This window comes from Meriones unguiculatus, chromosome 11 (assembly GCF_030254825.1).
Source record: "Meriones unguiculatus strain TT.TT164.6M chromosome 11, Bangor_MerUng_6.1, whole genome shotgun sequence".
Taxonomy (NCBI): Eukaryota; Metazoa; Chordata; class Mammalia; order Rodentia; family Muridae; genus Meriones; species Meriones unguiculatus.
This window is the reverse complement of record NC_083359.1, coordinates 3,030,896-3,058,248: the sequence shown is the minus strand read 5'-3', so window position 1 is coordinate 3,058,248 and position 27,353 is coordinate 3,030,896. Positions and strand designations below refer to the sequence as shown.

The window sequence follows — 27,353 nt, the reverse complement described above, 5'->3', positions numbered from 1 at the left end:
AGAAAGATAAGAAATCTTTTTTAATTTTAACTGTGTTTTAATGTGTACTCAGGTGTGTCTATCTGTGTGCTTGCCGTCTGTGTGCTGGTGCTCGAGGAGGCCAGATGGGGACATCACTTCCCTTAGAGGTGGAGTTACAGCTGGCCATGAGCTGCCGTGTGGGTGCTGGAAATCACGCCGTGGTCCTCTGCAAGAGCGCTTAGTGTCTGAGCCATCTCTCCAGCCCCGTGAAAACACATCTTTTAGGAAGTCCAAGTTCATCCTTGGCTTCACAGTGAGTGCAAAGCTGTGGGATTCTGGCTTAGTGGAAGAGGGCTCCTGTTCAGCCCTTGGTACTAAGGATCAGGAGAAAGAAGGCAGGTGGAACAGACCTTTTCTTTCCCATTCTGTTTACATTGCCTTCAAAGCCAGACAAAAAGGAAGGAAGCGAGGCCAACTTTTCCTGGCAGAGCCCCATCCAGATAATTTTATTTTCATTTCTGCTGAGCATTAGGTAAACATCATAGTTCATGTTTTTTGTGCAGGTGTAGTTAATTAGGGCCTGTAGTTCCAGTGCTTCAGAGGCTGAAGTAGGATTGACTCCAGTTTGGCCATCCTGGGCTACGTAGTAAGTTTCAAGCTAGCTGGGGCTACAGTGTGAACCCCCACATATACACAAAAAAATATTATTTTCCTCTGCTCTGTTACGCTGTCAGGAAGAGGCTGAAAACATTTCACTTATCGTGGGCCTTGTCTTGGTGACCCAAAGGCCTGCCACCAGCCTCCCCCCCCCAGCCAAGGTGGAACAAGTAAAGGCAGAACAAGCTTGACCAAGGATCAGGGACAGCCATTCCACAGCCGGCTAACGGCTCACATCCTCACCACCTCAAAGCAAGCAATGTACCCCCAAACCAGTTCTCACCAGGCTCATAGCCCCCGAGTGTCCTACCTGTCTCAACACGTGTTCCAGAGGTGGAGGGAGGACAAGATTTGGACAAGCTAAGGAATGAAAGGGTGTGTGCATCAGATTCCAGCCTGGTGACCTGCTGGAGTCCAACAAAGGGCGAGCGAGCGTGCGTGCGTGCGTGCGTGTATAGAGTGGACAGCTCTTCAGAATCCCACGGACCTCCATGAGGGAGAGAGACCCACAAGTGACAGAGTGGGTAGGCGATTCCTCGGCCTACACCCCAGGCCATGATCTTTGTTCTCTGGCCCAGTGAGGCAGCAGCTGACCTTTCCTTAAGAACCCTTTTCCTTAGGAGAACCCACAGGTGCCAGTCTATGGAAGCTACAGCCGAGGCTCCCCACCTGCTGTATTTGGCCAGACCTTTGTAAATCCCCGAAGGTGAGGTCTTAGGCGAAGAGGGTGGGCCGGCCTACCCCACTGCAGAAGCAAAAGAGAGAATTTTGCCTCTAGGCAAAGATTGGGTCAGCCGAGCTAGGACTCCTCAGGGAACAGAGCACTCTCTTCTTGCCTTCTGAGCGGAAAGCCACCTAACCGGTTACACCAATTGTTTCTACTGACTTCTGATTTTAGTGCTGAATTCTCAGACCTGTGCACTCCTGCTAAATAAACTTCCTCATCCTCCCACATCCCAGGGCCTTCGTCCCCTCTGACCGCCGCTAACATATCTCCACCGGCATGTTCCTCAAACTCAGTAATTCCAAAGCAAAGCCCAAGATGCCCCCCCCCCCATGCGCTCCTCCTGCCTTTGGTGAAGTGTTTGCATACCCAGTGGTCCAGGGGGCAGGCCAGGGCTCCGGGCTTCCTCTCCACCACCTCCTTCCTATCCCCTCTTCATCTTATCCCCTCTCAGCCTTCCACGCCCGCTTTCCGGTCGATTCACCTTCCACCTCTTCGCAAATCCTCTCATTTCTCTCCATCTTTAAGTCCCGCTGCTGTTCCAGACCAACACTGTGTGGCCACTGTATGCTTCCACACAGCGCTCCACCTTCCACCATCTGTCCGTCTCTGCAGCTGTTCTAATCTCTAGGTCGCCAGTCTGGGGCAGAGGATAGAGCTCAGTACAGCGGTTTGCCTAGGTTTGGCTCTGAGCACCACAGGAAGCCAGCTGTGGTGTGCACCTCTATAATTTTAGCCCTCAGAAAGTGAAGGAGGGAGTTCAAGGTCGCTGTCAGCCACACATGAGTCTGAGGCCAGTGTAGGTTACCTGAGCTCCCACCTCAAGACCGTCAAATCACAAATCTGTTCACCGCTGCACCCCCCTCCCCCACCTCTTCAAGGGCTTTCCCACAGAACGTGGATCGTCCTGGTTCCTTAACATGTTCTGCTAGGTCTTTGTGTGGTCTGTTTTGGGTGTGCTCTCCACATCCCAGACAGATGCATTTTCATCCATTCAGCTCCTAGCACACCCTGTCCAGCCCCTGAAGCTCTGCAAATACTGCTTTCTACGCCCCCTCTGCCCTTTACACCAACAGTGTTGCGTATTCTTGCCACCAGAAGCCTGTGCTGTTGGGGGCTCTCAAAGTAAAAGAAAGACACCGCTTACCGCACTTCCCTCCACTGTGCCTCGATGCCAAGGTTCTTCATGGTGGTTACGTGGAGGGCAGGCCCCAGTGAAGCCAGACCAGGTGGATGGCGCTGCCCGTGTGACCCCGAGCCAAAGGCAATCGCAGTGACCAGCTTACCTGGACTAATTTCTTGAAGCCCGAGAAATGCCCATCCAGCAGTCCCCTAGTCTCCACCCCTGGCTCTTTACTGTCCCCAAGTGTCCAGCGATAGACCACAGAGTTCTTGCTTGTTTAATAGACAGACCCTAGCTGTGCTCCTGGAGGCTTGCTGTCCACGGACTCACTGCTGCCTAGTACCCACCTCCTTCTCTGGTCACAGCCCCTTGGTTGTACCACGGTCTGTGTGTGTGTGTGTGTGTGTGTGTGTGTGTGTACGCACACACGAGAGAGAGGTGCCAGTGGCAATTTGGAGGGAAGCATAGACTAGGGCTAGCGCAGTAGAGAGCAGAGCAGTCCTGTCACATCAAGCCTCCTGCTGCCTGCCTGCCTGCCGTCCCTGCAAGGGCGCCCCCTTCTGGCACCTGGGCACAGACTGAAAGCAAGTCATGTTCTGTGATACACACTCCTGCCAAATGGGAAAGCGGGAGTGGGGAAGGAAGAAGGAAAGAGAAAGAAACTAATGATGTCAAGCTAGTGTCCTTCATTGGCCTGATGACAAGAACTTTGTAACTCTGAGTGACTGGACAAGCCAGTCCAGTCCTGGAGCTGCATGAAGGAGCAGCCAACCTATCTACAAGCCCAGTCCTCTGAAAACAGTCTACTAAGGAAACATCTTTGGTTTTTAAAATGAAAAAGCTGCATGGTTTATTTTAATTACCACTTTTTGGTTTGTTTGTATTTTATGTACATTGGTGTTCTGTTGGCATGTACAGACATGTGAGGGTGTCATATCCCCTGGAACTGGAGTAACAGACAGTTGTGAGCTGCCATGTGGGTGCTGGGAACTTCTGGGAATCGAACCTAGATCCTCTGCAAAAGCAGCCAGTGCTCTTAACTACTGAGCCATCTCTCCAGCTCCCAAGGGGGAAAAAAAAATTAATCCCAGTAGTCAGGAGGCAGACAGATCTCTTGAGTCTGAGGCCGTCTACAGAGTGAGTTCTAGGACAGCCAGGCCTACACAGAGAAACCTTGTCTCAAAAAACCAAGATCTATGCCAGGGGCTGGAGAGATGGCTCAGTGGTTAAAAGCACTCACTGCTCTCCAAAGGACCTGGGGCTCAGTTTCCAGCACACATGTGGCGCCTTAGAACAGCCCGGCAACTCCAGCTGTAGGGAGTCCACCGCCACCTTCTGGCCTCCAAGGGCACTGCACTCGTGGGGCACACACACACATGCGGGTAAAAACATACCCACAAATCTTTAAAATAAATATGGGCTGGGTGATGGCAGCACACACCTTTAATCCTGGCGCTCTGGAGGAAGATGCAGGAGGATCTCTGTGAGTCCAAGGCCAGTCTGGTCGGCAGAGTTCCAGGATAGTCGGGAATACACAGAGAAACCGTCGTGGGAGGGAAACAAACCAACTGGGATTGGATTGCTTACTGGGCAAAGGCTCTCGCCTCCAAGCCAACCGCTGCAACTTGTCCTCTGACCTTCACTTGAATGCTGTGGCATTTGTGCCTCCCCACCCCACCCCTGCGACTGTAAATAAAATTAAGATATTTAAAATTGATGCCAGTTTTCAGCTCTCATAGTCACTCATGTGTTTCAACACAGACTTACTGGTCACTTTGTTGGTGTCAAGCACTGGTAGAACACACAGAACAAAACAGTTCCTGGGATCATGGGGTTTGCCCCATGCTGGAGAGGCAGATCTTTGACTAAAGCAGCATTGTTCGAGGTAGGACTACAATGGTGACTTGGGCTGAGGTGTCTGTGCTGTTCTGACAGCACAGGGTTTGGCTAGAAATCTGCAAAGGAGATAGGACAGGACTTGCTTATGAGGTTTTGCTGCTATTGTAAAGGGTGTTTTAAGATTCCGGTGTGAGTCGGGCATGGTGGCACAGACCTGTAATCCAGCACTCTGGGAGGCAGAGGCAGCTGGATTGCCTTGAGTTTGGCTTCAGTTGTGAGGTGGATATGATAAAGATGCCGCGTCAAGCTGACGGCATTGGGTGAGAAGGCTGGACAGAGGGAAATGAGACGGCTGGGGAGCGAGCGCTTCTTCATCTTGATGTCTAGCAGTCAACAGCAAGATGTGGGGGAGGGCATGATCGGGTGCAGGCTCATGAATGTGTGGAGGGGCAAATTTTGAAGACAAAACCCAAGATAAGATGTAATGGGTAAATCCAGGGTGGCCAGACACAACCCAGGAGAATGCAAAATACTTTGGTGGAAAGCAAAGCAGGGACATTTGAGTAAGTGAAGCACGGTGATGCAAACCAGAAATAACGCCAAGTCTCAAAATGCAGGCTGGCACCACAGCCAAGCTGGCTGCATGAGCTATCCTTTATTTCTGCATCAAGTATACAGTAAGGCTGGCCTCGAACCCAGAGGACTGCCTGCCTCTTCCTCCGCCATAACCTGGCTTTTGAGTGGCTTATGTTTTTAAAAAGCCCTTGACCTCTACAGATACATGCCAGCCCCTGGGCATGATGGCACAACACTGTAATCTCGGCACTCCAAAAGGCAGGAGGAGGTGGATCTCTGTGAATGCGAGGCCAGCCTGGTCTACAAAGAGCCCAGGACAGAAACCCTGTCTCAGAAAAACAAAAGATATATGCTGAAACATTTATGACCAAAGAACTAGCATTTGCTGCAAAATGGTGGAGGCGGAAAGGTGTGGGCCATACACGTGGCCTTTCCTGGAGCTCCGTGATGAGTGATGGGTGCTCACTGGAATGCTCGCATCTACTTTGCTTACTTGAAATTTTCCATTAACAAAAAGCTCCTTAAATATCACTGATTCACTGATTGGATTGATGGCACACTCGACTGGCTGCACATGATAACAGGTGTGTGTGTATGCGGGTGCATGCATGCACACACACGCCCTGGCACTTATGTTTAAGTCATCAGACAACTTTGGACAATTGGTTTTCCCCTTTCACCATGTGGGTTCCAGGGATTGAACTCAAAGCCATTAGGCTTGGCGGCAAATACCTTTACCCACTAAGCTGGCAGTTCTCGACCTGTGGGTGGTGACCTTCTTGAGGGTCAAATGATCCCTTCACAGGGGTCGTTTAAGATCATCAGAAAACACAGATATCTAAATTATGCCTTCTAACAGCAGCAAAATAACAGTTATAAAGCAGCACCGAAAGTAAGCCTACAGTTGGTGGTCAACACGGGAAGCTGGTCAAGGGCCGCAGCCTGGGGACCACTAGAGCCAGTGCGCTGAGCCACCTTGCCAGCCCAGGCCTACCTATACTTTTACATTTATAATATAAACATTTACATTACACATGCATACATATTTATTTATGAGACAGTATGTCCTGGTTAGCCTGGAACTCACTATGCAGATCAGGCTGCCCCTGAATTTACAATGATCCACCTGCCTCTGCCTCCTAAGTGCTGGGATTAAAGGCGTGTGCCACCACCACCACCACCACCACCACCACTGGCAAAACACATATGCTTGTACGTTGTCAAAGGGAATGTTCACATGTCCAAAACAGCACATAGGGGCTGGAGAGGTGGCTCAGAGCTTGAGCACTATCTGCTCTTCCTGAGTTCAATTTCCAGCACCCACATGATGGCCTCTTCTCACATGCATGTGCACTTGCAGATAGCAAACTCACACACATAATATAAATAAATAAATCTCTTAAAAAATGGTACTTAGAAGATCAGACCCCAGGTAGAAGACTGGATTTAAAGATTACTCTCAGCTACATGAGTTCAAGGCCAGCCAGGATAACATAAGAGTCTCAGAAACACAAACAAAATTTTTAAAACTACGCTTAGGAAAAACTTGTTTGCAAAGCTAAAAGGAAAAAGACCTGACCTATGCCCACATCTGTTCCTTTTGGGGTACTGGAGGGAGATCAAATTCAGGGAACCTGCACATACCAAACAAGTCTCTACCACTCAGATGTACACACAACTGCGACTGAACACCATTTCAGCTCTTTTGGGGGGGGCCACATCTGCAGAAGCGCAAGTGCTCCAGCTCCCCCGAAACCTGACATCTCAGAAATCCCAGACGCCCATCTGTTTTATAGAAACTCATTCCATCATGATGTAGAGCTTCCCAGGGATATGTGAGTAGAAAGCAAGGGATGATGGGCGATGGCTGTCAGCAAAACCAGCTGCTTTCCAGGAAACGTGACCTGGGGCCAAAGATGATCAAAAGCAGGTGTGGCTGGGTGGGTAGAGCGCCTTGCTGTCCCCCTTTCAAGTTGCAACAAGTCATAGGCAGCTTATCCTTAAACTTTGCTTTATTCACTGGAAAACGCTTCTCAAGTACCTTTCTTAATTTTTAGGATAAATTACCCGGCTCCTACTAAGCTTGGAGTATAAGCCAAGTAGCTATTATCCCAGTGCAGTTAAGTGTACAATCTCCACTGGGGCACTGCCAGTACTTGGCACCATCACTGATCAAGGAACAAGAATGAATGAGTGGCTGGGCAGTGGTGGCACACACCTTTAATCCCAGCACTTGGGAGGCAGAGGCAAGCAGACTGCTGAGTACGAGGCCAGCCGGGGCTACAAAGTGAGTTCTAGGACAATCAGGGCTACAAAGAGAAACCCTGCCTTGAGAAAAAAGAATGAATGACAAGAGGTAGTATTCCAGTAAGCTAAGGGTCTGCTGTAGGAAGGAAGGTGCCAATTGCTAACAATGGCTGCTGAATTAGGAGAGAATCAGAAACATATCTGAGGTAGGCAAAGCTTAGCCCCTCAGCATGTTACAGAAGCAAGTCTGTACCAACCAGCAGAGCACGCCCAAAAAGGAACTCAGAAAGCTGCTCTTTTTAATGAGAGCACTGAGGTTGGGAGGCGCTGGTGCACGCCAGACCAGTGCCAAGCACAGTGGCACTCACCAGCGGCTGAAGCTTAGAGAATCTTGAGTTCAGGGCCAGCCTGGGCTACAGATTGAAAGCCTGTCTCAAAAAGCCAAAGAAAGAAAAGGGGACATAAAACCTCATTCAGAGCTCAAAATGAGAGAGGGGAGAAGGTGGTGATGACCACTGGGAGGGGGCACTATAGAACGCCGCCCACCCCTGCTGTGTCAGCTGTCCTTGGAGCCCGAGGCTGCTTGTGGAGAGTCGTGTTAAACTCGGGAACTGAGAGCAGCTGCTGCAAAGGCAAGGCTGAAGTGAGCAGATCTCCCCAGCATTTTGGTTCTTGTCTAAGATGCTTTTGGAAATCACATGGCGATACTCCTGAAGGCAGCGGGGAAAGCTGTGGGCCAGGGTGCTCATGCAGCCTCCTGGGTCCAGCTCCAAGCATTGATGAACAGCTGCAGCCAGGGGGAGGTGGCAAGAGCATCGAAGGGAGAGGGTCGCCATGCCCACTGCCAGAGCCTCACAGCCCGCTCAGGGTGTGGCATGAGTGCCAGATGGCGGCCATCTTGGGAGCAGACGCCAGCTATGCCTCCTGGAGACCCATTGGGGTTCAAGGGGTACTGCTCTGTGGGATTGCCATCATCGTCTGCCCAGTGCAGAGGAACCAAACCCCTGGCCTTGACCTTGGCTTGGAGTTCAGGAGAGGAAAACGCCATGTAACCTGGGGGTAAAGGAGATAGGATGTGAAAGCCAAGCTTCTTCAGGCCAGACCCAGCCCTCAAACCCTGTCCTGCCCCAGCCTGACCTTCTCCATGAGCACTCCACACAGGCAGCACCGAGCCCTCCATCCCTTGAAGCATCACGGCGGGCCCGGGCTCCACGCGCACGGTGGCCCACCGGGACTCGTATCGCCCAGACAGATTGTGGCGGAGCAGGAGGCCTGGCTGTACTGGTTGGCAGTCGTGGCCTGACTCATCTTGCTTTTCACTGGGGTCACCTCCCACCCAGCCCAAAAGAGCCAGCAGCTGACAGCCATTGCACACGCCCAGGCTGAAGGTGTCTGGCCGCCTGCGGAATCGGCCCAGCTCTTGCCTGGCCTGTGGATTGAAGGTCACGGCAGCTGCCCAGCCTAGGAAGAGCAGGCAGGTCAGAGAAAGGTGTAGAAGGCCCGAGAAAAGCAGAAGCCGGGGATGAAGGGAGGCAACAGCCTTCTACTCTAGCGATCAGGTCCTCTCCACAGGCCCTGGGACAAATTTGAGGGAAGAAAGAACTCTATCTGCTTCAGTCAGATAGCCTGACAGGAGATCCATGAATTTATGTTAAGCCAAAATATTTTTTAAAAGATTTATGTAGTTATCTAAGATTCAATAGTGAGTTGAGTGTGGGTGGCTTACACCTGTAAATCTCAATACTTGAGAGGCCAAAGGAGGGAGATGGTTTCTAGGGCCACTTTGTGAGTTTGAACAGCCTAGGCTTTGTGAAACCCTAACTCATCATCATCAAAAAAAAAAAAAAAAAAAAAAAAAAAAAAAAAAATTCACACACAGAAGCCTGAACTTTTGGCCTCTTGTAATTAGAAGATATGGTTGTGCTAAAACCATCTTCTCACAGAACAGGACCGCGTGATCAAGCTGAAGAGCAGCCAACCGTCAGGATGCGACGGGCCCTCTAGGCCTGCACAGCTCTGGGCAGCCAGCCACCTCATTTCAGATATCCTTGGCCCTTCTGCTGGCCTCTGGTCCTAACCCGAGCACTCTGCTTGGCTTGGTGGGGGTGGCAAGCCGGCCCCAGCCTGGGCAGAAGGAGCCCAGCAGTGTGGAAGTGAGCACACAGTGGTCTGCACACTGACCTTTGGCAGAGCCCAGGACGTCTGCATAGCTGAAGCCGCCGACAAAGGCCACACCTCGGAATGTGTCCAGCGTGATGGCCCCAGAGCAGAGATCCTGCATGGTCACATCCCACACCTAACAGGACAGGGAGCAAACTGTCAGGTGACACACAGCCAAGGTGCGAGTAAGATCATCAGCTCTGCAAGCCACCAGTATTTACCTCAAACCCAGCCAAGTGAAAGGCATCCGCCATTTCCCGGTCTCCATTACTGCCCTCTTCTCGCAAGATAGCCACTCGGGGGATGGGGCCAGCTGGAAGACATGCCTCAGTAGAAGACTACCCATCCACCCCAAAACCCCAAATACCTTCCCCAGGGCAGGGCCAAGCATACCGCCTCTGCACACGCACTTACGATGGTTACGGGGCACAGAGGCCACCGGAAAGGTGGGTGGCAGGCAGTAGCTGGGTCCTGTCCGCTCCTTCAGGCCCTGCTTCTCCTGTGTCACACAGTGTGGCTCTGCCTGCAGCAGGTCCAGCTGGAAACTCGTTTCCTCCCAGAGGTCTCTTAACTGTCCAACAGGCTCCTCCAGAACTACAGCCCCATTCACGGACACTCGGACCTGGAGAGGGGAAAGGGACGAAGGGCCGGGAGAGAAGGCGCCCATGACAGTTGCAGAGTGGTGTCTGCTGACAGGCTCACATTACACTATATTCCCCTTGGCTTCCTCACCATGGCCTGAGGCCCAGCCGTGCCCGTGTGGCCCAGTTCCAGACAGTGTAGGCCAGCACCGCGGTACCGCTGTAGCACTCCGGCTACATCTGCCTCCTGTACCTCCAACACCAGGCCTGGCTCCTCGGCAAACAGCACAGGCAGCGCTGGAACGAAAGTGGGGCTGAGTGAGGACGGCTGGGATGCCACCAGGACTCAGGTGGACAGAGTCTGCAGGAGGCCATGGAAGTTGCAGAAACTGTGAGTGCTCTTAGAAGAACACAGTTCAGAACATGACAGCAATGGAGGATTCAGCTAAGACTCAGGAGGAAGGGTCAGAGACACAGCACTCTTTATACCAGAAGGTCCACAAGTCAAGAAGGCAGCCCAGGCCTTACACCCCAAGCTCCTCACCATGGATCCCGGGGGCAGGCACATCCACCTCTATCCCACAATTCCCAGCAAAGGCCATCTCTAGTAGGCAGGTGACAAGCCCTCCATCACTGACGTCATGGCCTGAGCAAATACGGCGGTCTGGAGGAACAGGGAAGAGGTCATCCATCTTAGGCTAAGCTTCATAGCCCCACAGCATCTGGAGAGCCAGTGAGTGAGAAGACAGGCTCTCAGAGAAGAGCCTGGCCTGACCCTTAGGAACCCCAGACTCATTGTTGAGGTAGGTGCCTGCCATATGTCTGCTACCACGTACCAGGGGACCACTCACCTTTCAGCAGCCCTTGGGTGATACGAAAGGCACGCACGAGGTTCTCCGGAAGGTCTAGGTCAGGAGGGTGCTCCCCAAGTTGGGAGAAACACTGGGCCAGAGCCGTGCCTCCCAGCCGGTGCTGCCCAGGGCTCAGAGGCACATAGAGCAGACGACCTAAGGACACAAGGGAGGGGAGAGCAGCTCAAGACCCTGTCTCAAAGCGTTCCCAGCACTGCCAACCGCAGTACACAGTAAGATACCCCCAACTGTCCTAGAACGCAATACAGCTCAGGGCTGAGATAAGAGGGCCCAGGACTCATAACGCAGACCTCAGACTAAGGAGCAAGCTCAGAAGACACACACAAGGAGCGGGGAGATGAAGGCATACCTCTCCCTCCGGGGCGCTTGAGGTCTGGGGTCACAGTGGCTGTGATGTCTGGACAGACAGCATACGCTGAAATGACCAGTGACCCTACCAAGCAAGGAGAAATAAGCGAATGAGGTGCCAGCCCGCCCCACAGTGCTTCTCCCTCACGAGGGCCTCACCCTTACCAGGAGCCTGCACGGTCTCGGTGCCAACCCGGGCAGCCATGCTGAGGGAATCCTTGCCGCCGTCTACTGCCACACCGAGTGCCGCCATCACTGTCACCATGGCCTCACAGGCATCGGCCAGCGCTGCACCCTCACCTGGGAGCTTGGCTGCCCACATCCAGTTCCCACTACACTTCACATCCTGGCAACAGTGGGGACATGGACTTGGCATTAGAGAGAGAAGGCCAGGCAGAGCCTGGGAGTTTATGTGCAGAAAATAATGGGAAAGAGGGAGAATGACTGATGGGTGCAGAGGCCTACAACTGCAGGACAGGAGCTACCAAGGACTCACTCGGAGGTCAGTGACCAGAGCGAACACCAGGTTGGTGAGGGCTTCAGACACAGCTAGCCTGGCAGCAACCTTGGGGTCCAGCAGGCTCTTGACTGGCTGTTCTCCCAGAGCTGTGGCGGCCCCTACGAGCTCCTGGTGGCTCAGTGCCACAACAGCCACATCAGCCAGCGGGGTCTGCAGGGGCCCGACACACTGCTGTTGGGCTACGAGGCCACCCACAGAGCGATCCACCTATGGAAGCAGATGCAAATGGAAAGAAGGCAAGGGTCAAAGGGGGCTGGCTATGCTCTGAACGGCGAGCAAGAACACACAGAAAGGGGGGAGCAGGGGCAACAGGCCATCAAGAACGGCCTGCTCTCCACCCCACGCCCCATTCTCAGAGCCCAGGGAACCCCAACGGGGAAGAGGACCAGGATGCGTGACAGAGAACAATGCAGAAGGCTGAGCAGCCAAGCAGGCTGCAAGGAGGACCTTGTTGGTGAGGTAGCGCTTGCTGGCCACAGCCGGCAGCCTCAGAACCCGGTCCAGAGCCTGGCGCACACTCAGCTCTGGGGGCAAGGCCAAAGGCTGCAGCACAGGGGGTTTCCTCTGGAGGAAGAACTCCTGAAAGACAAGAGTGGCCAAATGTAAGCACCTGGGAAGGCTTGGCAAACAAGCCAGGAAAAACTAGTATGACAGAAAAGCCACTGGCAAACACTCCCCAGCCCTGGCTCACATACCTTTTGAGGCATCTTTCCCAGAACCCAGTCAAGGTCCAGGTCCACAGGGGTTGGAGGAGGTGTCAGGGGGGCATCTCCCTGGCCACTTTGTCCCACCGGGCACTCACGATCATCCACTAGCATAATCTGTGAACCCCAGGGACAGCCCCCAAAGAAAATGAGACCTTGACACCAGCAGGATGTGCCTGGAGGGTAGGAAATGCTTCCATCCTGGATGTGGAGCTTCTCTGAGGAGCTCCTCCCTCCCTCAGGCCCCTAACTGTTCCCCACTCCTGTGCCCACTTCCCATTTGAGCTCATTTGCTCCCTCAGCATTTCTCCCCCAAGTCCATATACCCTGAGCTCATAGCACCTGCTCTGCATTGCTGGGGCCAACTTACTCTCTTATCTCCAGTGATTTTGCCTACAAAACAAACTGGGCAGCGTTCACGGGCACTGACACGGCTCAGGAATTCCCGGTCAGAGGGTCTCAGCAGAAGTGCATTTGACTCCTGGTACTCAGCCCCCCAGATTTCCAGCGCGTTCAAGGTTGGGTCTCCCAGCTGCAGACAGGCAGTTAAGAGAAAGGGTCAGTGAGCACTGCCTCAGCACACAGCGTTGCTAGGAATGGGGGAGGGAGGATGGCCAGGCCCAGGGAGGAGACCTATGGACCTGGAAGCGGCTGGTATAAATGATGGCTCCTGCTGGCTCACTCAGCTCCTTTAGGACATTGCCTGGTGAGAGAATGAGGAAGAGGTGGCAACCTGGTCATGGTCAGCCCCAGGAGAGCAAAGGGAATTTCTGGTCTGCAGAGCAGCACCTAACCCTGGGTGACGCTGCCAGAGCTGCCGCTTCACACTTACTGCCTAGCCCCCCCCCGCTGCAGCAGGCCCTACCCCTCCATCCCAGCCTGTCCAGCACGCCGAGGACATGGAGAAGACGGCAGAGCTGGTGGGGGGATGCAAATCCTCGATGCTTCTCCCTAAACCGAATCTGGCCAAAGACTGACTAGACTGGGCCAGTGTCCTGACCACTCCCCTCACCATTGCCACCAGCACCCTGGTCGTGGAGGCTGCAGATGGGGTTTCCTCCTGGGGCTTCCACACAAGCTCGGATCACACGGTTCATCTTCTGCTCCATTTCTGGGTCTCCACGTTGCACGGCTCCAAAGTCCAGGTCGCTGGTGTTGTCTCCCTGAACCTGAGGAAGCATGGGGAACAGCTCACCTCAGGCAGTCTGGGAAGCTCCATCAACACTGACAGCACAGAGCCCCGTGGTGTCCAAGCTGCCTCCTTAACTACCCTCACTTACCTGCACAGACGAAGCAGCTCCACCCCCAACTCCAATCCTGTAGACAGGACCCCCAACCTTTACAACCTCCATGCCTGCAAGGAAGGAAGGATGAACCAGAACCCAGGGAAGCAGCACAAAAGGCCATTAAAGCTAGGCACCATGAACACAGAAGAAGCTGATGTGAGGGAACAGGACCATGGCGATCCACTAGGTGGGACCATACAACCATACAACCTACGGAAAACAATGTGACAATAACATGTATATAGACGGGGCTGGAGACATGGCTCAGTGCTTATGAGCACGGGCTGCTCTTCCTGAAGACCTGGATTCAGTTCTAAGCACCCACAGGGCAACACACAACTGCTTCTAACTCTAGTTCTGGGGGTCTGATGCCCTCTTCTGGCCTTGGTGGGCACTGGTGCATTTACACACAGGGAGGCAAAAAAAGTCACACACACAAAGTAAAGACAAACAACTTGCTTTTTAAAATTAGCAACATACCTATTCTCTAATGGGGAAGATATGTCAAGAAATTGACCTATAGTTTTATCCATAGACACAAAATCATCTGTGTACAATAGTAAAGACTGAGTTAGTTGTTTTAGCTAATACAAGGCCTGTATACACAGATTGTCAGGCAATACTGTTAGGATGGCAATATTCCCCACAACTTATCTGTAGGTTCAAAACAGTGCCTATCAAAGTCTTTGCTGACCGATGGGTGTGGTGGCGCACGCCTATGATTAAACCCAGCACTCATGGAGGCAGAGGCAGGAGGACCTCTGTGAGTTCAAGGCCCACTTGGTCTATAAATGTGAGTCCAGGACAGCCAAAGCTACACAGAAAAACCCTGTCTTGAAAAGCCAACCAAAACAAAGCAAACAAACAAAAAAGCAAAAGCAAAAAAACCCACAAAAAACAAAAGCCTGGAAAGACGGTTCAGTGGTTGAGAGCACTGTCTGCTCTTCCAGAGGTTCTGAGTTTAATTCCCGGCAACCACAGGTGGCTCCCAACCGTCTACACTGGGACCCGAGGCCCTGTTCTGGCCTTCAGGTGTATATGCAGATAGTGCTCATATACATTAAAAAAAAACAAACGTCTCTGTGTCTTTACTTCCTTTCTCAAAAATTGATAACTTGATCCTAAAAATTCTTAATATAAAGCTTAAACCACTCATAACAACCTCTTTTTTAATTATTAAAAAAAGAATTCATCAGGCTGAAGAGATGGCTCAGCAGTTAAGATCACTGTCTGCTCTTCAAAAGGACCCAGGGTTCAATTCCCAGCACCCACCCTCACAACTGTCTGTAATGTTAGTTCCAAGGGAACTAACCTCCACACTAATGCACATAAATAAAATTAATAACTTAAAAAAAAAAAAAAAGAATGTATCACCAGACAGTGGTGGTGCATGCCTGCCTTTAGTTCCAGCTCTCAAAAAAATACGAAAGAAAGAAAGAAAGAAAGAAAGAAAGAAAGAAAGAAAGGAAGGAAGGAAGGAAGGAAGGAAGGAAGGAAGGAAGGAAGGAAGGGAAAAGAAAAGATGTATGTGTGCGTATGCATGTGAATACAAGTGCCCACAGAAGGCAAAGATGTCAGAAGCCTGGAGCTGGATTTGCAGGCAGTCATGAGCCTCCCGACGTAGGTGCAAGGGAACCAAACCCGGTCCTTTGCAAAAATAATACACACTCTCTCCAGCCTACACAACAATCTTGGTAAGAACAAAACTGAAAACCTACCCTCTGCATTTATTTGTGGTCCCCCAACACTGAGCCACGAGCTCAGCGCCTTCCCCTCCTAGAACTTGCCACACCGCTTCAGTAATAACTGCAGTGCAGCACTAGCATTAGGAGCAGATACAAACAACTGAACAGATACAACGGTCCACTCACAAGTGAACTCATGTCTACTCATATGACCTGGTGGGTGTAGCTAGACACTGAGCCCAAGGCCTTGCACATGCCAGGAAGGTGCTCTACTGCTCAGACACGTGCCCACCACTGCCAAACGAGCTTTCTTCCCTCCCTCCCACTTCGCTCTTTTGAAAAAATGGTCTTGCTTTGTAGCATATGCTAACCTCAAATCAAAGAACCATTCTACTTTAGGTTCCCAAGTGCTAGAATTATACATGTCACAATAATAGCTGCCAGTTGGCTGCCCAACCCTGAGTGAACCCAGGCCCTAGGCATGCCAGGCAAGTGCCATGCCATCGAGCTATATCCCTAGTCTCCGCCAACTGAATTCTGAATAGGCTATGAAGACAATTCAACTAGAAAGAATTTTCTAAAGCAGACCGGTCAACCATGAGTGAAAGAATGAAGCTGGATGCCAACCTCATACAACATACAAAAACGAGCTCAAAATGTGTCTGAAGGCTTATCGCACAATATTCTTCCAAGGAATCTGAACTTGGTACTTAGCAGGCACATTAGGCAGCTCACAACCACCTGCAACTGTGGCTCCAGGACATTCAGCGGCCTCTTCTGGCATCCACAAGCACCCGTGTGCACACGGCACATATACAAACACACACACTTTTAAATTAAGAACCATGTTTATAAAGTCAGGTGTGGAGCGTACACCTTTAATCCAACACCATGGGGACAGAGGCAGGTGTGATCTCTGTGGGAGTTCTAAGCCAGCCTGGTCTGCATAGGGAATTCTAGCCAAGGCAGCACAGTAAGGCCCTAACTCAAAACAAAACAAAACAAAGAAAGTGCTTGCTTCGGTAGCACATAGTCTAAAACCAGAAGAATACCAAGATTAGCATGGTCCCTGCACAAGGACAACATGCGGACCGTGGGGTGCTCCATGTTTTGCTGTGCACATACATGTGCGCACATGGATGCAACAACTAACGACAAAGAGGCCATGAGTTTGAAAGGAAGCAAAGAGGGGCTTGGAAGGAGGAAAGGAAGGGAGAAATAATTTAATTCTAGTAAAATCTCAAGGAATAAAAGGAATATAAATATTAAGAAAAAAAGATATTCTGGGCGTGGTGGCGGGGGGGGGGGGGCAGGTGGATCTCTGTGAGTTCAGCACAGCCAGGACTACAGAGAAAACACCTGTCTCAAACCACCTAAGCAGGAAACACCACAGGCAGCCCTGAAGTGACTGAGTAACTGAGCACACTGTGTGCTGGAAGCACAGGCTCTGGAGCCAGAGGAAGGCGGTTCCCTTCCTAAAGCTCACCTTTGGAGGTCTGTGTGCATATCTGACAGGGCCCAGATAGCACAGGCTGGCCTCAAGCAAAGAACGACCTTGAACTTCTAATCCTCCAACTCCTGAGTGCTAGGATTACAGCCAGGTACCACATGGCCTAGTTTAGGCGGCTCTAAAGACCAAAGCCAAGGCTTTGGTGCATGGTAGCCATGCTTATCTCCAGGCCATCCTTTTGAGGCCTGAGCCACACCCCACTAAGCCACCTAGTCGGTCAACAGGACCTAGACCTTTCCTTTTTTAAAGACTTATTTGTCATATTTTATGTATATGAGTATTTATTTATGTGTACACGTGTGTACCTGTGTGACCACAGAGGTCAGATTCCCTGGAATTGGAGTGACAGATGGTTGTGAGCCACCATGGCGTGCTGGGAATTAAGTATCGGTCTCTGGGAGAGCAACAAACGCCCTTAAACTCTGAGCCATCTCTCCAACCCCTTCTTTTTTCTTATTTTTTTTTCCCCCTTAATGGTCTTTCAGAGACTGGGTCTCTCCATGTAGTCCTGGCTGTCCTAGAACTTGCTCTGTAGACCAGGCTGGCCTTACAGAAATCACTGTCTGTGCCTCCCAAGTGCTGGGATTAGAGGTGTACGCCACCACCTGGCTGTCATTAATTCTTAGATCCTGTGTGTGCTGAAGCATGCAGGTACCGGAGCACTATGGTACCTGTGTGGCAGTCAGGCCACCTCGGTTGTCAGTGTTCTCCTCCCATCATGAGTTCCAGACACTCAACTCAGGTCATCAGGCTTGCTTGCCCAGTGTCTTTACCCACTGGTCTGGGACTCTGACTTTAACCAAAGCCCTGAACATAGTACCCCATACAACTCTGTTAGGTGGGCCCTCACCATCTTCCCGGTGCACTTGTGTGCTGGGGCCCTCACCCTTACCTCTGCCTTAAGCCACTGAAGCCAACGTTTGTAGTTAGTACCTGCTTTACGCTCAGGATTTTTATCTGCTGCCTCAGTTCAATAGAGCAAGGATTTATTGAGCCAGCAGATAAAAGTTAGGTGAGAAGGGTGGTGGCTCTTACCTGGCTCTGGGGGTTCTTTGCCTACATGCTTGTCTTCCATGGACCCAATGCCCCCACTAAACATGATGGGCTTGATCCACTCACGCCGCTGGCCACCTGGAAGCTGGAGACCCAAAGATCGGGCAAAGCCTAGTGTGGAAGTGAAGAGGTTAGTCCCACAGGATCTGCAGCACCACAGCCTCTGGGTCTCACCACGCCCACAAGACCCTCTGGAGTGGCTGTTATGCCTTACAGCCCGGGCTCACCAGCCAGTACTGGCTCTCCAAACTTGTTGCCATAGTCAGATGCTCCATTACTGGCCTCAATAGCGACTTCCAAAGGCCTTGCAAAGTTTCCAGGGTACTGGAAGCTTGGATCCTCCCAGGGCAGAGAATAACCTGAGGTGGGAAGATACTCAATAGAGTATAAAAATGGAAGGCAGGAGCTGGGGAGGTAGCGCAGTAACCTAGCTATGCCCAGCATACACAGGCACTGGGTTTGATCCCCAGCAGTGAGAGAAAAAAGTGGGAGACAGGACACACCTTCAGAGAAGACTCTAGGCCACTGAAGCTGCCCACCCACGTGGCTTGAGGGGTGTAAAGCATGCAGTCGGCCACTGGCTTGCTGCCCATCCCCAATACCAGCCTTTCCTTGTCTCATCAGAGAACTTCTGTTATTTTTTTGAGACAGACTCTATGTACCCTTGGTGGCCTGGAACTCACAGGGATAGCCCTGCTTCCAGAGTGCTGGGATTAAAACCTTGTGCCACAGCAGAGCGCATTGATGCTACTTTTATCCTCTAGTTATCCCCTGGAGCCTTTCGTATGCTAAGACCCGCACCACTCAGCCACACACACCCCAGCCCTGAATCAGACTGCTTGAGAGCTCCCCCATGACGTGTGTGCACACATGTGCACGTTCGTACAGGTGGCCATGGACACAAGAGGGGGATCCTGAATCCTACGGAGCCAGAGCTGCAAGCCAGATGCAGGTACCAAGAACTTAACTCAGGTTCCCTCCAAGAAAAGCATAAATGGCTACGCATGCATTCCCTTAATCCCAGCACTTCAGAGGTAGAAGCAAGTTGATCTTGTTCAATTCTAGGCTGTGCAGCGCAACCGTCTCAAAAAATAAAAAGTAAAGAGTGGTCTGGCGCACTTCTGTCATCTCCGCACTTTGGAAGGCAGAAGCAGGCAGAACTCTGTGGAGTTCCAGGACAGCCAAGGCTACAAAGAGACACCCTGCCTCAAAAGAAATTAAAGAAGGAAAAAGAGTAGTCTTTTCATCTCCCTTTTCAAAAAATTTATTTTTATATGCGTGTGTATGTATGTATATGTGCACAGGTGAGAGCAGGGAACCAGAGTTCGGGGGAGGGCATCAGCCAGCCTCAAACCCTTTCAGACAGCAGCTGGCCACCGGTCATGGGTGCTGGGATCCAACTTGGGTGCTCTGCCTAACAGCAGGCACTTTTAACTGCTAAGCTATCCCTCCAGCCCCCCTTTTTTTTGTTTCTTTTTCAAGACAGGGTTTCTCTGTGTAGCCTTTGCTGTCCTGAAACTCACTGTGTAGACCAGGCTGGCCTTGAACTCAGACATCCACCTGCCTCTGCTTCCTGAGTGTTGGGATTAAATGTGTTACCATACCCAATACTTCTTCTTTTTAAAAAAGATTATCATTTTCTAAAATGATGTGGATATGTGGGTGCCTGCAGAGGCCAGGTGTATTGGATCCCCACCTGCGGCTGGAGTTAAACAGGCAGCTGTGAACCAACCACCCAAAAAGGGGACTGGGAACCAAACTCAAGTCCCCTGCAAGAGCAGCACATTGAATTACTGACCCACTTCTCCAGCCCCTGTTGTGGAAGTTTCCTCGTCCACCCCAGAGAAGTCCTTTAAGTAGAAATGTAAACAACCCAAAGTAGCTTCAGAAACTCCCAGAAACTGACTGGCTCCACTAGGCCCCTCCCACACAGGGTAAGCAATAACAGATGAGAGTTCTTCCAAGACTAAATGGGCCAAGCTCCAAGAAGATTCTGAGGCCAGACCAGCTGCCTAGAAGAATCGGAAACCAGACGAGCTGTCTGGAAGAGGTTTATACCAGGGCTACTTGGAAAGGACACTCTCCAACCTGCTGAGCTGCCTGTGGGCTCCAGGCTTCCCAGCTTTTCTACGCCTGTCATCCATGCTGGGCGGGCTTTGGTGATGTTGCTGTCTGGGTCATTTCTGCTCCTGTGAGTGACCCCTCATTTACACTCTTGGTTCACCAAGTTGGACTACGGTGGTGTCCGTACTTGGGTCTGCTGAGAGGTGAGTAGGCATGTGTGCTTTGTGTTCCCAAGAAGTTCTGTCACATACAGCCCCTCAGTCTCTTATGGTTTTCTAAGAAACTGGATTTGGTGGGCAAGTATTGATCATAAGGTAACCTGGTCTCACATTTCCTTACTGAGTGGACGCTGGTATCTGAAGAAAATCTGCAAAGCCGCTGTGGTGGCCTCCCCCGACATACTGCTCACATTTGTGGTTGGCAGAGAGGACTAATCTGAGGCTCTCCCTCCCAAAAAACACACCCAGGAGACCCCAGAGCCAAGAGCCGTGCCTGCCAGGATGAAGAGTCTGGAAGGGAAGGTAGGGAGAAGAGAAAGATCGAACCTGGGATGTGCAGGTTGCCAAAGCAATAGCCAGCAGTGCCGGCCACCACATGGGCCCCTCGGCCTGTGCACTGGACATCTCTGATGCGGCCACCTGTGCCTGTGGTTGCCCCGCTAAAGGGGGCCACTCCTGCAAAGAGGAAGCAAAGGAGATACAAGTGATAGAAATAACCCCATCCATAATACCCTCCATGAAAGCAACCATGAAAGCTCCTGGTTGGCATCAGGCTCAGCCACAAGGCCTAGGACCCCTGTGCCCTCTTACTCTCTAAACTCACTTATCCACACTGGGACCCAACTCACCCGTGGGGAAGTTATGTGTCTCTGCCGTGAAGACAACGTGTCTAAGTCCCTGCTGTTGCCGGAAGCAGCTTGGTCGGGTAGGGTCCTCCGGCTGGAGGAACCGGACTTCCTTCCCCTGGATTGCACTATGGACACAGTCATGCTATACTCCATTTCCCCCAAGAGCAATGGCAATCCAACAGGGCCAAAGCCTCCCTTCTCTCCCAAGACCCCATTTGCCCAGGGCACAGCCAACCTGCTGTTGTCACAGAACTTGAGGACATTGTTAGGGTTTGAGGACGCCTGAGTGCTCATGATGGATTCAAACAAGGAATGTGCAAGCTTCTTCCCATCCACATGGAGCTGGCCCTTGAAGAACCAGTGTCGGCTGTGCTCACTGTAGGAGTGACACAGAGAAGGTACAGAGCGGGTCACTCCTCAGTGCTGCATCTCCTCAGCAGCGCTCACAGCCAATTCATACTTAGGTCAGGCGTCAAAGCACATTCCAGAAAATCACCACGTGTTCTGCCACTGTGGCTTGTCCAGAACCAAAGGTAAAAGCAAGATTTAACAGTAGACTCCGAGAAGGGTAAGGAGGCTAGAGCCGCGAGAGACATGGGGAGAGCACGGAAGGTGAGTTTTTGTGGTATTCCCCTCCAGCCTCTGGGGCCAACCCAGCAGACAACGGCACTCCCCCTCACCTATTGGACTGAGCCAGGTCAAAGGCCTCCACTGTACTGGGGTTCCGCTGTAGTTGTTGGAAGCGCTTGGTGTAGAAATCCAGGTCCCAGGAGTCAAGAGCCAAACCTGGGAGACAAACCCCGGAGAGCTGACAACATGCCTCAGGCCACCAAGGCCCGTGTCTCCCGAGGATCCACGCCAGGCCCTTCCCCTTGTGTCCTGTGGACTCCTGCTCACCTAGCTCCTGGTTGGCCTTCTCCAGGGCAGATCGACCCTCGGCTAGGATGTTGATGGAGCCGTTGAGCGGGGCTGGGACGCTTTGAGGGGAGAAGCTCTGGATGGGCTCGGGGTAGTGCTGCTCTGTCATCCGGTCATGCAAGGCAGCCAGAGAAATGGCTTCCATTTCAGCTGTGGGGTGGTCGGCAAACTAGCGGGAAGACACATACACATGAAGACAACAGATGGAGCTGAAGAACAGAGAGAAAGCGCTCACTTCTGGACCTCCAACTTACTGACCCCACTACCACCACAGAGCACCATTTTCCCATTCTGGTGCAGACATCAAGGCCAGGGTTTGTACAGACTAAGGAAATAACCTACTCAGACCCACGGAGCATCTTTGTTCATACTAAGGGGGAAAAAAACCAAAAATTCCTGTTCTGGACATGAACATGTGCCAGACGCACAGAGCAGTCTGAAGTCCAGCTGGTTCGTTACCCTTCCGCCAGGCACCATCAAGCAGCAAACAACCTCCCAAGCACACAGGGCGGGCCTGCAGCCAAGAGCACGCCCCTGCTTCTCCTGTGACTTTGCTAGAACTTAGGACCTCTGGGCTGCCTGCTCCTCGACTTCCCAGCACAATGCCCACACCTCACCGAGAGCCGGTAGCGCCGGGTGCTCTCTACCCGATCCACGGCTCTCAGCCCAGCAGCCTGGCACACAGAAACAATGTTGGTGGAGACTGGAGTGGAGAAGTTCAGCCTGAGGAAAGAGTCACAGGGTCGTGAGAGCTTGGAAAGCATCAGCTGCGCGGATGGACCTTGCCCACTGCTGTCCACCCGGCACACACTACTACCCCTTCACCTCAGCCTGGGGGCCACGGACACCCGCTTTTAAAAACTGATCAGAGGCTGGGAAGACGGCTCAGTGGTCAAGAGAGGACACTGCTCCTCAAGAGAACCCAAGTTTGGTTCCTTGCACCCATGTTAGGAAGCTCACAACTGCCTGAAACGCTAGCTCTAGTGGGGCCCACGCCTCCAGCTCTGCAGGCCCCTGCCCTCGGGTGCATAGTGCATGTGCCCTACAGAAACCCAGTTTGGGAAACTTAGCAAGATCAAGACTCAAAAGAAAAGCTCTTCCACGGTACAGTGCTTTCTCAGGTACAGTAAGTCCTACGGCCAATCCCTAAGGAACAAAGAGAAACCACCGCAGTTTCATCTTCTCATGTGCCTTGGAACATGGGAGCAAGTTGCCCAGGACGCCACATACCTGGGTCCCACCTCCAGCAACAAGTCATTGGAGCCAGGAACGAGCCAAGACTCCTGAGCCACATCATCCACCAACAGAGGGCAGCCAAACAGCCACATCAACTTCTTCATGTCCGCAGCCCCTGGCGGGGTCTTGGCTGCAGAAAGGACAGGAGCACCTCAAGATACCACCTCATGTACCGATCACCTCCTTTAAGAAGTAACACCCAGTGAAGGGCATGGTGGCCTGCGCCTTTAGTCTCAGACTCAGGAGACAGGTACAGGAGGATCTCTCTGTGAGTTCTAGGCCAGCCTGGTCTCCAGGCAGTCAGGACTAGACAGATCTACAACAAATTAATTAACTAAAAGCAAGACAACAACAACAAACAGAATCCCACAGCTAGGGGATGAGATGGACTCAGCAGTGAAAAGAACCGGCTGCTCTTGCCGAGGACCTGGGCTGGATTCCCAGCACTCACATGGTGGCTCACAACCATCTGTATCTCCAGTTCCAGGGAATCCACACACTCTTGGGGCCTCTACAGCACCAGGCACACAGGGTACACAGACAAGCAGGTAAAATACAAACACAACCAATGTATCTGCAGCCATGTCCGACAACCTGAGTAGGATCCAAGGAAGCCAAATGCTGGAAGAGTCATCTTACTTCCACACGTGAGTGTCTATACACACACACACACACACACACACACACACACACACACACAGAAGTGCATGCACACAAAAGAAAATCAAACAGGAAGTTTGAGAGACAGCTTAGGTTAGTATCACAGCCTGCTCTAAGAGAAGACCCAGAGTCCCAGCACCCACATCAGAAGGTCGCTTCTATCCCTAGCTCCAGGGGATCCAAAGCTTCTTCTGCATTCTTGCACTTGTGTGCACATGCACACACAGATACATACACACACACGCAATCACAAATAAATGTATTAAAAACAAAACAAAAAAATCTAACATCAGATACCAGAGGAGAGGAGCCAAGCGGCCCTTGGAGGCGAGGGCAGCAGAGTCAGGAGTTTAAGGTTGTCCCTGCCACAAGCACAGTTCGGGACCAGTCCTGGCTATGTGACACTCGGACTCAAGCGACCCACCAAGAAAAGAAGACACAACTCAAAGCCGACCCTGGCCCAACCTGCCCAGAGCACGTTGTAGCACAGCTCCGTCTCCACACCCTGGAGCTGTGGCAGCTTCTCTCGCAGCTTCCGAAGGACGTGCTCAGAGGCTGCGCCCTTGTGGCCAGAGGGGCGGACGTAGAAGTGAAGGACAGGGGCCATTTCTGCAGGTGACCTTCCAGACACCAATTAGGTTCCTAAAAAAAAAAAAAGTTTTCAAGTTCCATGGACAGCCTGGACACTGGGGATAAGAGAAGGGCATCAGAAAAAGGTAACCCCAGTGGTCTTTTTTTTTCTTTTTTAAATCCTGCAAAATGCAGGCTTTTCAGGCTGGGAGAGCATGATTCAGCAGCACAACCATTTCTTAGCCCTGGGCACAACCTCCAGACACAAAAACACAACCACCATTGAGCATTCAAAATGCGGGGAAGGGCATGTAGGCGCTTCCTTAGAACCCAGGTAGGTCTCAAAGAATGCGACTCTGAACAGATCAGACAATTTCAAGTCAGTGGGCTGACACTAAGGGAGAGGGACAGCAACCTGACAGTTCAGCATTAGGGAAATTGAACTGAACTGCCTACATTCATATGCTGAAGCCCTAATTCCCAATATGACAATATTTGGACAGGGGTCCTTAGGAGTATTAGGGTGATACCCTAATGAATGGGATTAGTGTCCTTTAAGCTAGATGTTGGTTCTAGACCCAAGACAAGGGGCTGAGATGCATATTTAACATACCAAAGCGGACCAGCTTCCAGGTTCTCCAAGTATACCCTTGGTCCCTTCCTCCCTGTCACAGGGGATGACTGGCATGCTCCGCCCTCTGCCCAGGAGCTGGGCTTCCCTCCTCTTCCTGCATTTTCTCTCTCCCTGCCTGCACATTTCTCTTGCTCCTCCTCTCTGTCCCTCCCCATGGTGACTTCCCTGGCCTCCTTCTTTGGGGTCAGTGAATCCACCCAAGAGCTGCACCCAATAAACTCAACTTTATGCTTGAATCTGACTTGAACTAGCTCACTTTGTCTGTGGAGAAAGCCTATTTCTAGAGAGTTAGGTTTCTTCTACCATACACAAATGCAAGGTCAGGGTGAAATCTGAAGTGTTTCTACAAGAAAATGACTGTAAGAAGGAACCAAACTAAAGCCATTTTGAATAAAACTTCCATTTTGAATAGGGGTCAAAAAAAAAAAAGATTTAAGTTCCCAAGACCTTCCTGGGTGACTGACATCTGAATAACCAAACAATGGGAGCAGGATAAGTGAACCACCAAGACACGTTCCTAAGGAAGTCCCCTGTCTCTAAATCCTGATTGGTGGGAAAATGTAACTGTAACTTGGCATAGATGCTTGTGGATTTGAGGCTTAAAAACTGTTATCTGGCTTGGGTTGCAGTTCAGCTCCCGAGTCTGATCTATGGCCCTCAGCAATCAGTAATGGCCTGAATATAATAAATTTTTGTGATGTACTTACTAAGATAAACGTTTGCCAGTTGGTGGTAGCACATGCCTTTAATACCAGTACTAGGGAGGTTGAGGTAGGCAGATCTCTGTGAGTTCAAGGCCAGCCTGGTCTACAGATGAGTTCCAGGATAGCCAAGGCTAAAACCAAACCAAAACAAAAAGATGAACATTAAAATCCAGTCAGCTCCCGAGTCTGTGCTGTTGACCCTGACAGGTCAGTTTTGCTGCCTAATTCAAATAGAGATCTTGCTTTGCTGGACTTTGTGACCGCTTGGGCTGTTTTGGATTTTCGGACGTCAATGTGGCCATGCTGGCACTCTGATCTCCGATATCCAACCTCTGGGACTATGAGGAGCTCTGCTGTTCATGAGCCACACAGCGTACAGTACTTTGTTACAGCAGTAGCTAAGGCACACACCTGGAGGACGAAGATGGACTAAACCTGGCGCTGACATCAAGTAACAGACCCCCCGACTCACTGTTTCCAAAATATCCAAAGCCTGACAGAGTCCTTTCTAACCTCGGACACCGTGTCTCAGCAGGAACACGCCTTTCCTCACCAACTTTATGCCTCTCTCTTCTTTAAGATCAGCACATCACCCCAACCCTGGGATGTTCTCACTGTCCAGTGCTCACAACACCTGCCTTCAAGAAAGCTCACTCAGAGCTCTAACCTGCACCATTCATTCCAGCCCACACACCGGCTCACAGATGTACGCTGCCTCTCCCAGGGAAGCAAGAGGGAAAGTTTTACTATTGCTTATCTCTACTTGTATGACTTAACTCATTCAAAACTGAATGTTGCATACACCTTTAATTCCAGCAATCTGGAGACAAACACAGGGGGATCACTGAGTTCAAGGCCAGCCTGGTCTACAGAGTTCCAGGACACCCACGGCTACACAGAGAAACCCTAAAAAAGCCAAAAAACAAACAAACAAAAGCAAAACAGGGTCTCTTTTAGCCCAGGGTGACCTCTCATTCACTGTGTAACTGAAGATGACCTTGAATTTCTAATCCTTCTACTCAGCCTCTCGAGAGCTTTAATTTCAGATGCTCTTCACAACACCTGGCTGATGAGGTCGTGGGACTCGAACCCAGGGCCCCAGGCCGGGTAAACATTCTAGAGCTACACCTCCAGCCCTCTGGAGTTTTAAATTAAGATCTTCGCCTACCATTCCCAGCAAAAGCTACGGTCCCGGAATAACGGGACCGGGTTTTACTTCGGGGCTGTATTCCCAACGGCTGGTGTGGTGCCTGATACAGGGCAGGCGGCCGACACAGCTCCTGACGGACGGACGAACGGGACCGTGAAAGGAGGCTATTTCAACCCGGCCGGCCGCCTCCACCGCGTGTCCGCGGGACACGTGCTCCAGCGGACGGACGCTCTACCCAGGCCGCGGGCCCACGTGGACCCAGCCCGGCCCCACGGGGACACCGACGCAGCCCGGCCCCGGTTCGAGTGCGTGATCCTCGGAACCGCGCCCGGGAGCGAACTCAGGGAGGGACGCGCAAGCTCTACTCACGGGAAGCCGTCCGGGCAGCGCCGCAGCTCCACGAAGCTTCGCGCGCTCTGCGTCATCCGCGAGCGCCGGAGACCCGCTTCTGCGACCCGGGGCGGCCACGCCCCTCGTGGGCGGGGCCTCCGCTCACTCCCCCCGCGTGATTTGGGTCATCCCGAGTTTTTCTTCTTTTTCTTTTTCTTTTCTTTCTTTCTTTCCGTCTTCATTCTTTCTTTCGTCTTCTTTCTTTCTTCTTTAATGAATGAATTCAGGGAAACACAGCAAGGATTTTTTTTTTTCCTCTTAAATGTTTGCCGCGCTGGGACCTGAACCTAGAGCATTAGCGGTTCTCAACCTTCCTTTTGCCGCACCCCTTTAA

General features: G+C 51.6%; 1 protein-coding gene and 1 non-coding gene across 5 annotated transcripts; one reads left to right on the top strand and one right to left on the bottom strand.

The window, feature by feature from the left end:
• Nucleotides 1-6,874: 6,874 nt before the first annotated feature.
• On the bottom strand, nucleotides 6,875-27,142 carry Pfas (phosphoribosylformylglycinamidine synthase). 4 transcript variants are annotated; one of them, XM_060364981.1, is made up of 29 exons: nucleotides 26,999-27,142; nucleotides 25,483-25,610; nucleotides 24,037-24,213; nucleotides 22,906-23,041; nucleotides 22,293-22,398; nucleotides 21,655-21,844; nucleotides 21,438-21,543; nucleotides 20,993-21,133; nucleotides 20,758-20,882; nucleotides 20,456-20,584; nucleotides 18,074-18,205; nucleotides 17,829-17,957; nucleotides 13,593-13,666; nucleotides 13,325-13,481; nucleotides 12,954-13,015; nucleotides 12,683-12,844; nucleotides 12,304-12,429; nucleotides 12,056-12,187; nucleotides 11,585-11,815; nucleotides 11,254-11,434; nucleotides 11,090-11,173; nucleotides 10,720-10,875; nucleotides 10,413-10,532; nucleotides 10,020-10,165; nucleotides 9,702-9,909; nucleotides 9,509-9,600; nucleotides 9,309-9,423; nucleotides 8,265-8,588; nucleotides 6,875-8,180 (listed from the first exon to the last, which is right to left on the bottom strand). In XM_060364981.1, exons 3-29 carry the CDS (start codon nucleotides 24,176-24,178, stop codon nucleotides 7,873-7,875), a joined length of 4,014 nt encoding a protein of 1,337 aa, XP_060220964.1. In that variant the 5' UTR covers nucleotides 24,179-24,213; nucleotides 25,483-25,610; nucleotides 26,999-27,142; the 3' UTR covers nucleotides 6,875-7,872. The 4 variants fall into 4 exon arrangements, with proteins under 4 accessions (XP_060220964.1, XP_060220965.1, XP_021498178.1 ...); XM_060364982.1 differs by lacking the exon at nucleotides 26,999-27,142 and adding an exon at nucleotides 26,648-26,666; XM_021642503.2 differs by lacking the exon at nucleotides 25,483-25,610 and having other exon boundaries at nucleotides 26,999-27,132.
• Nucleotides 16,294-16,396, top strand: LOC132646556 (U6 spliceosomal RNA). The gene has a single exon (XR_009584824.1). It is a non-coding gene; the product is annotated as a U6 spliceosomal RNA (small nuclear RNA).
• Nucleotides 27,143-27,353: the final 211 nt, after the last annotated feature.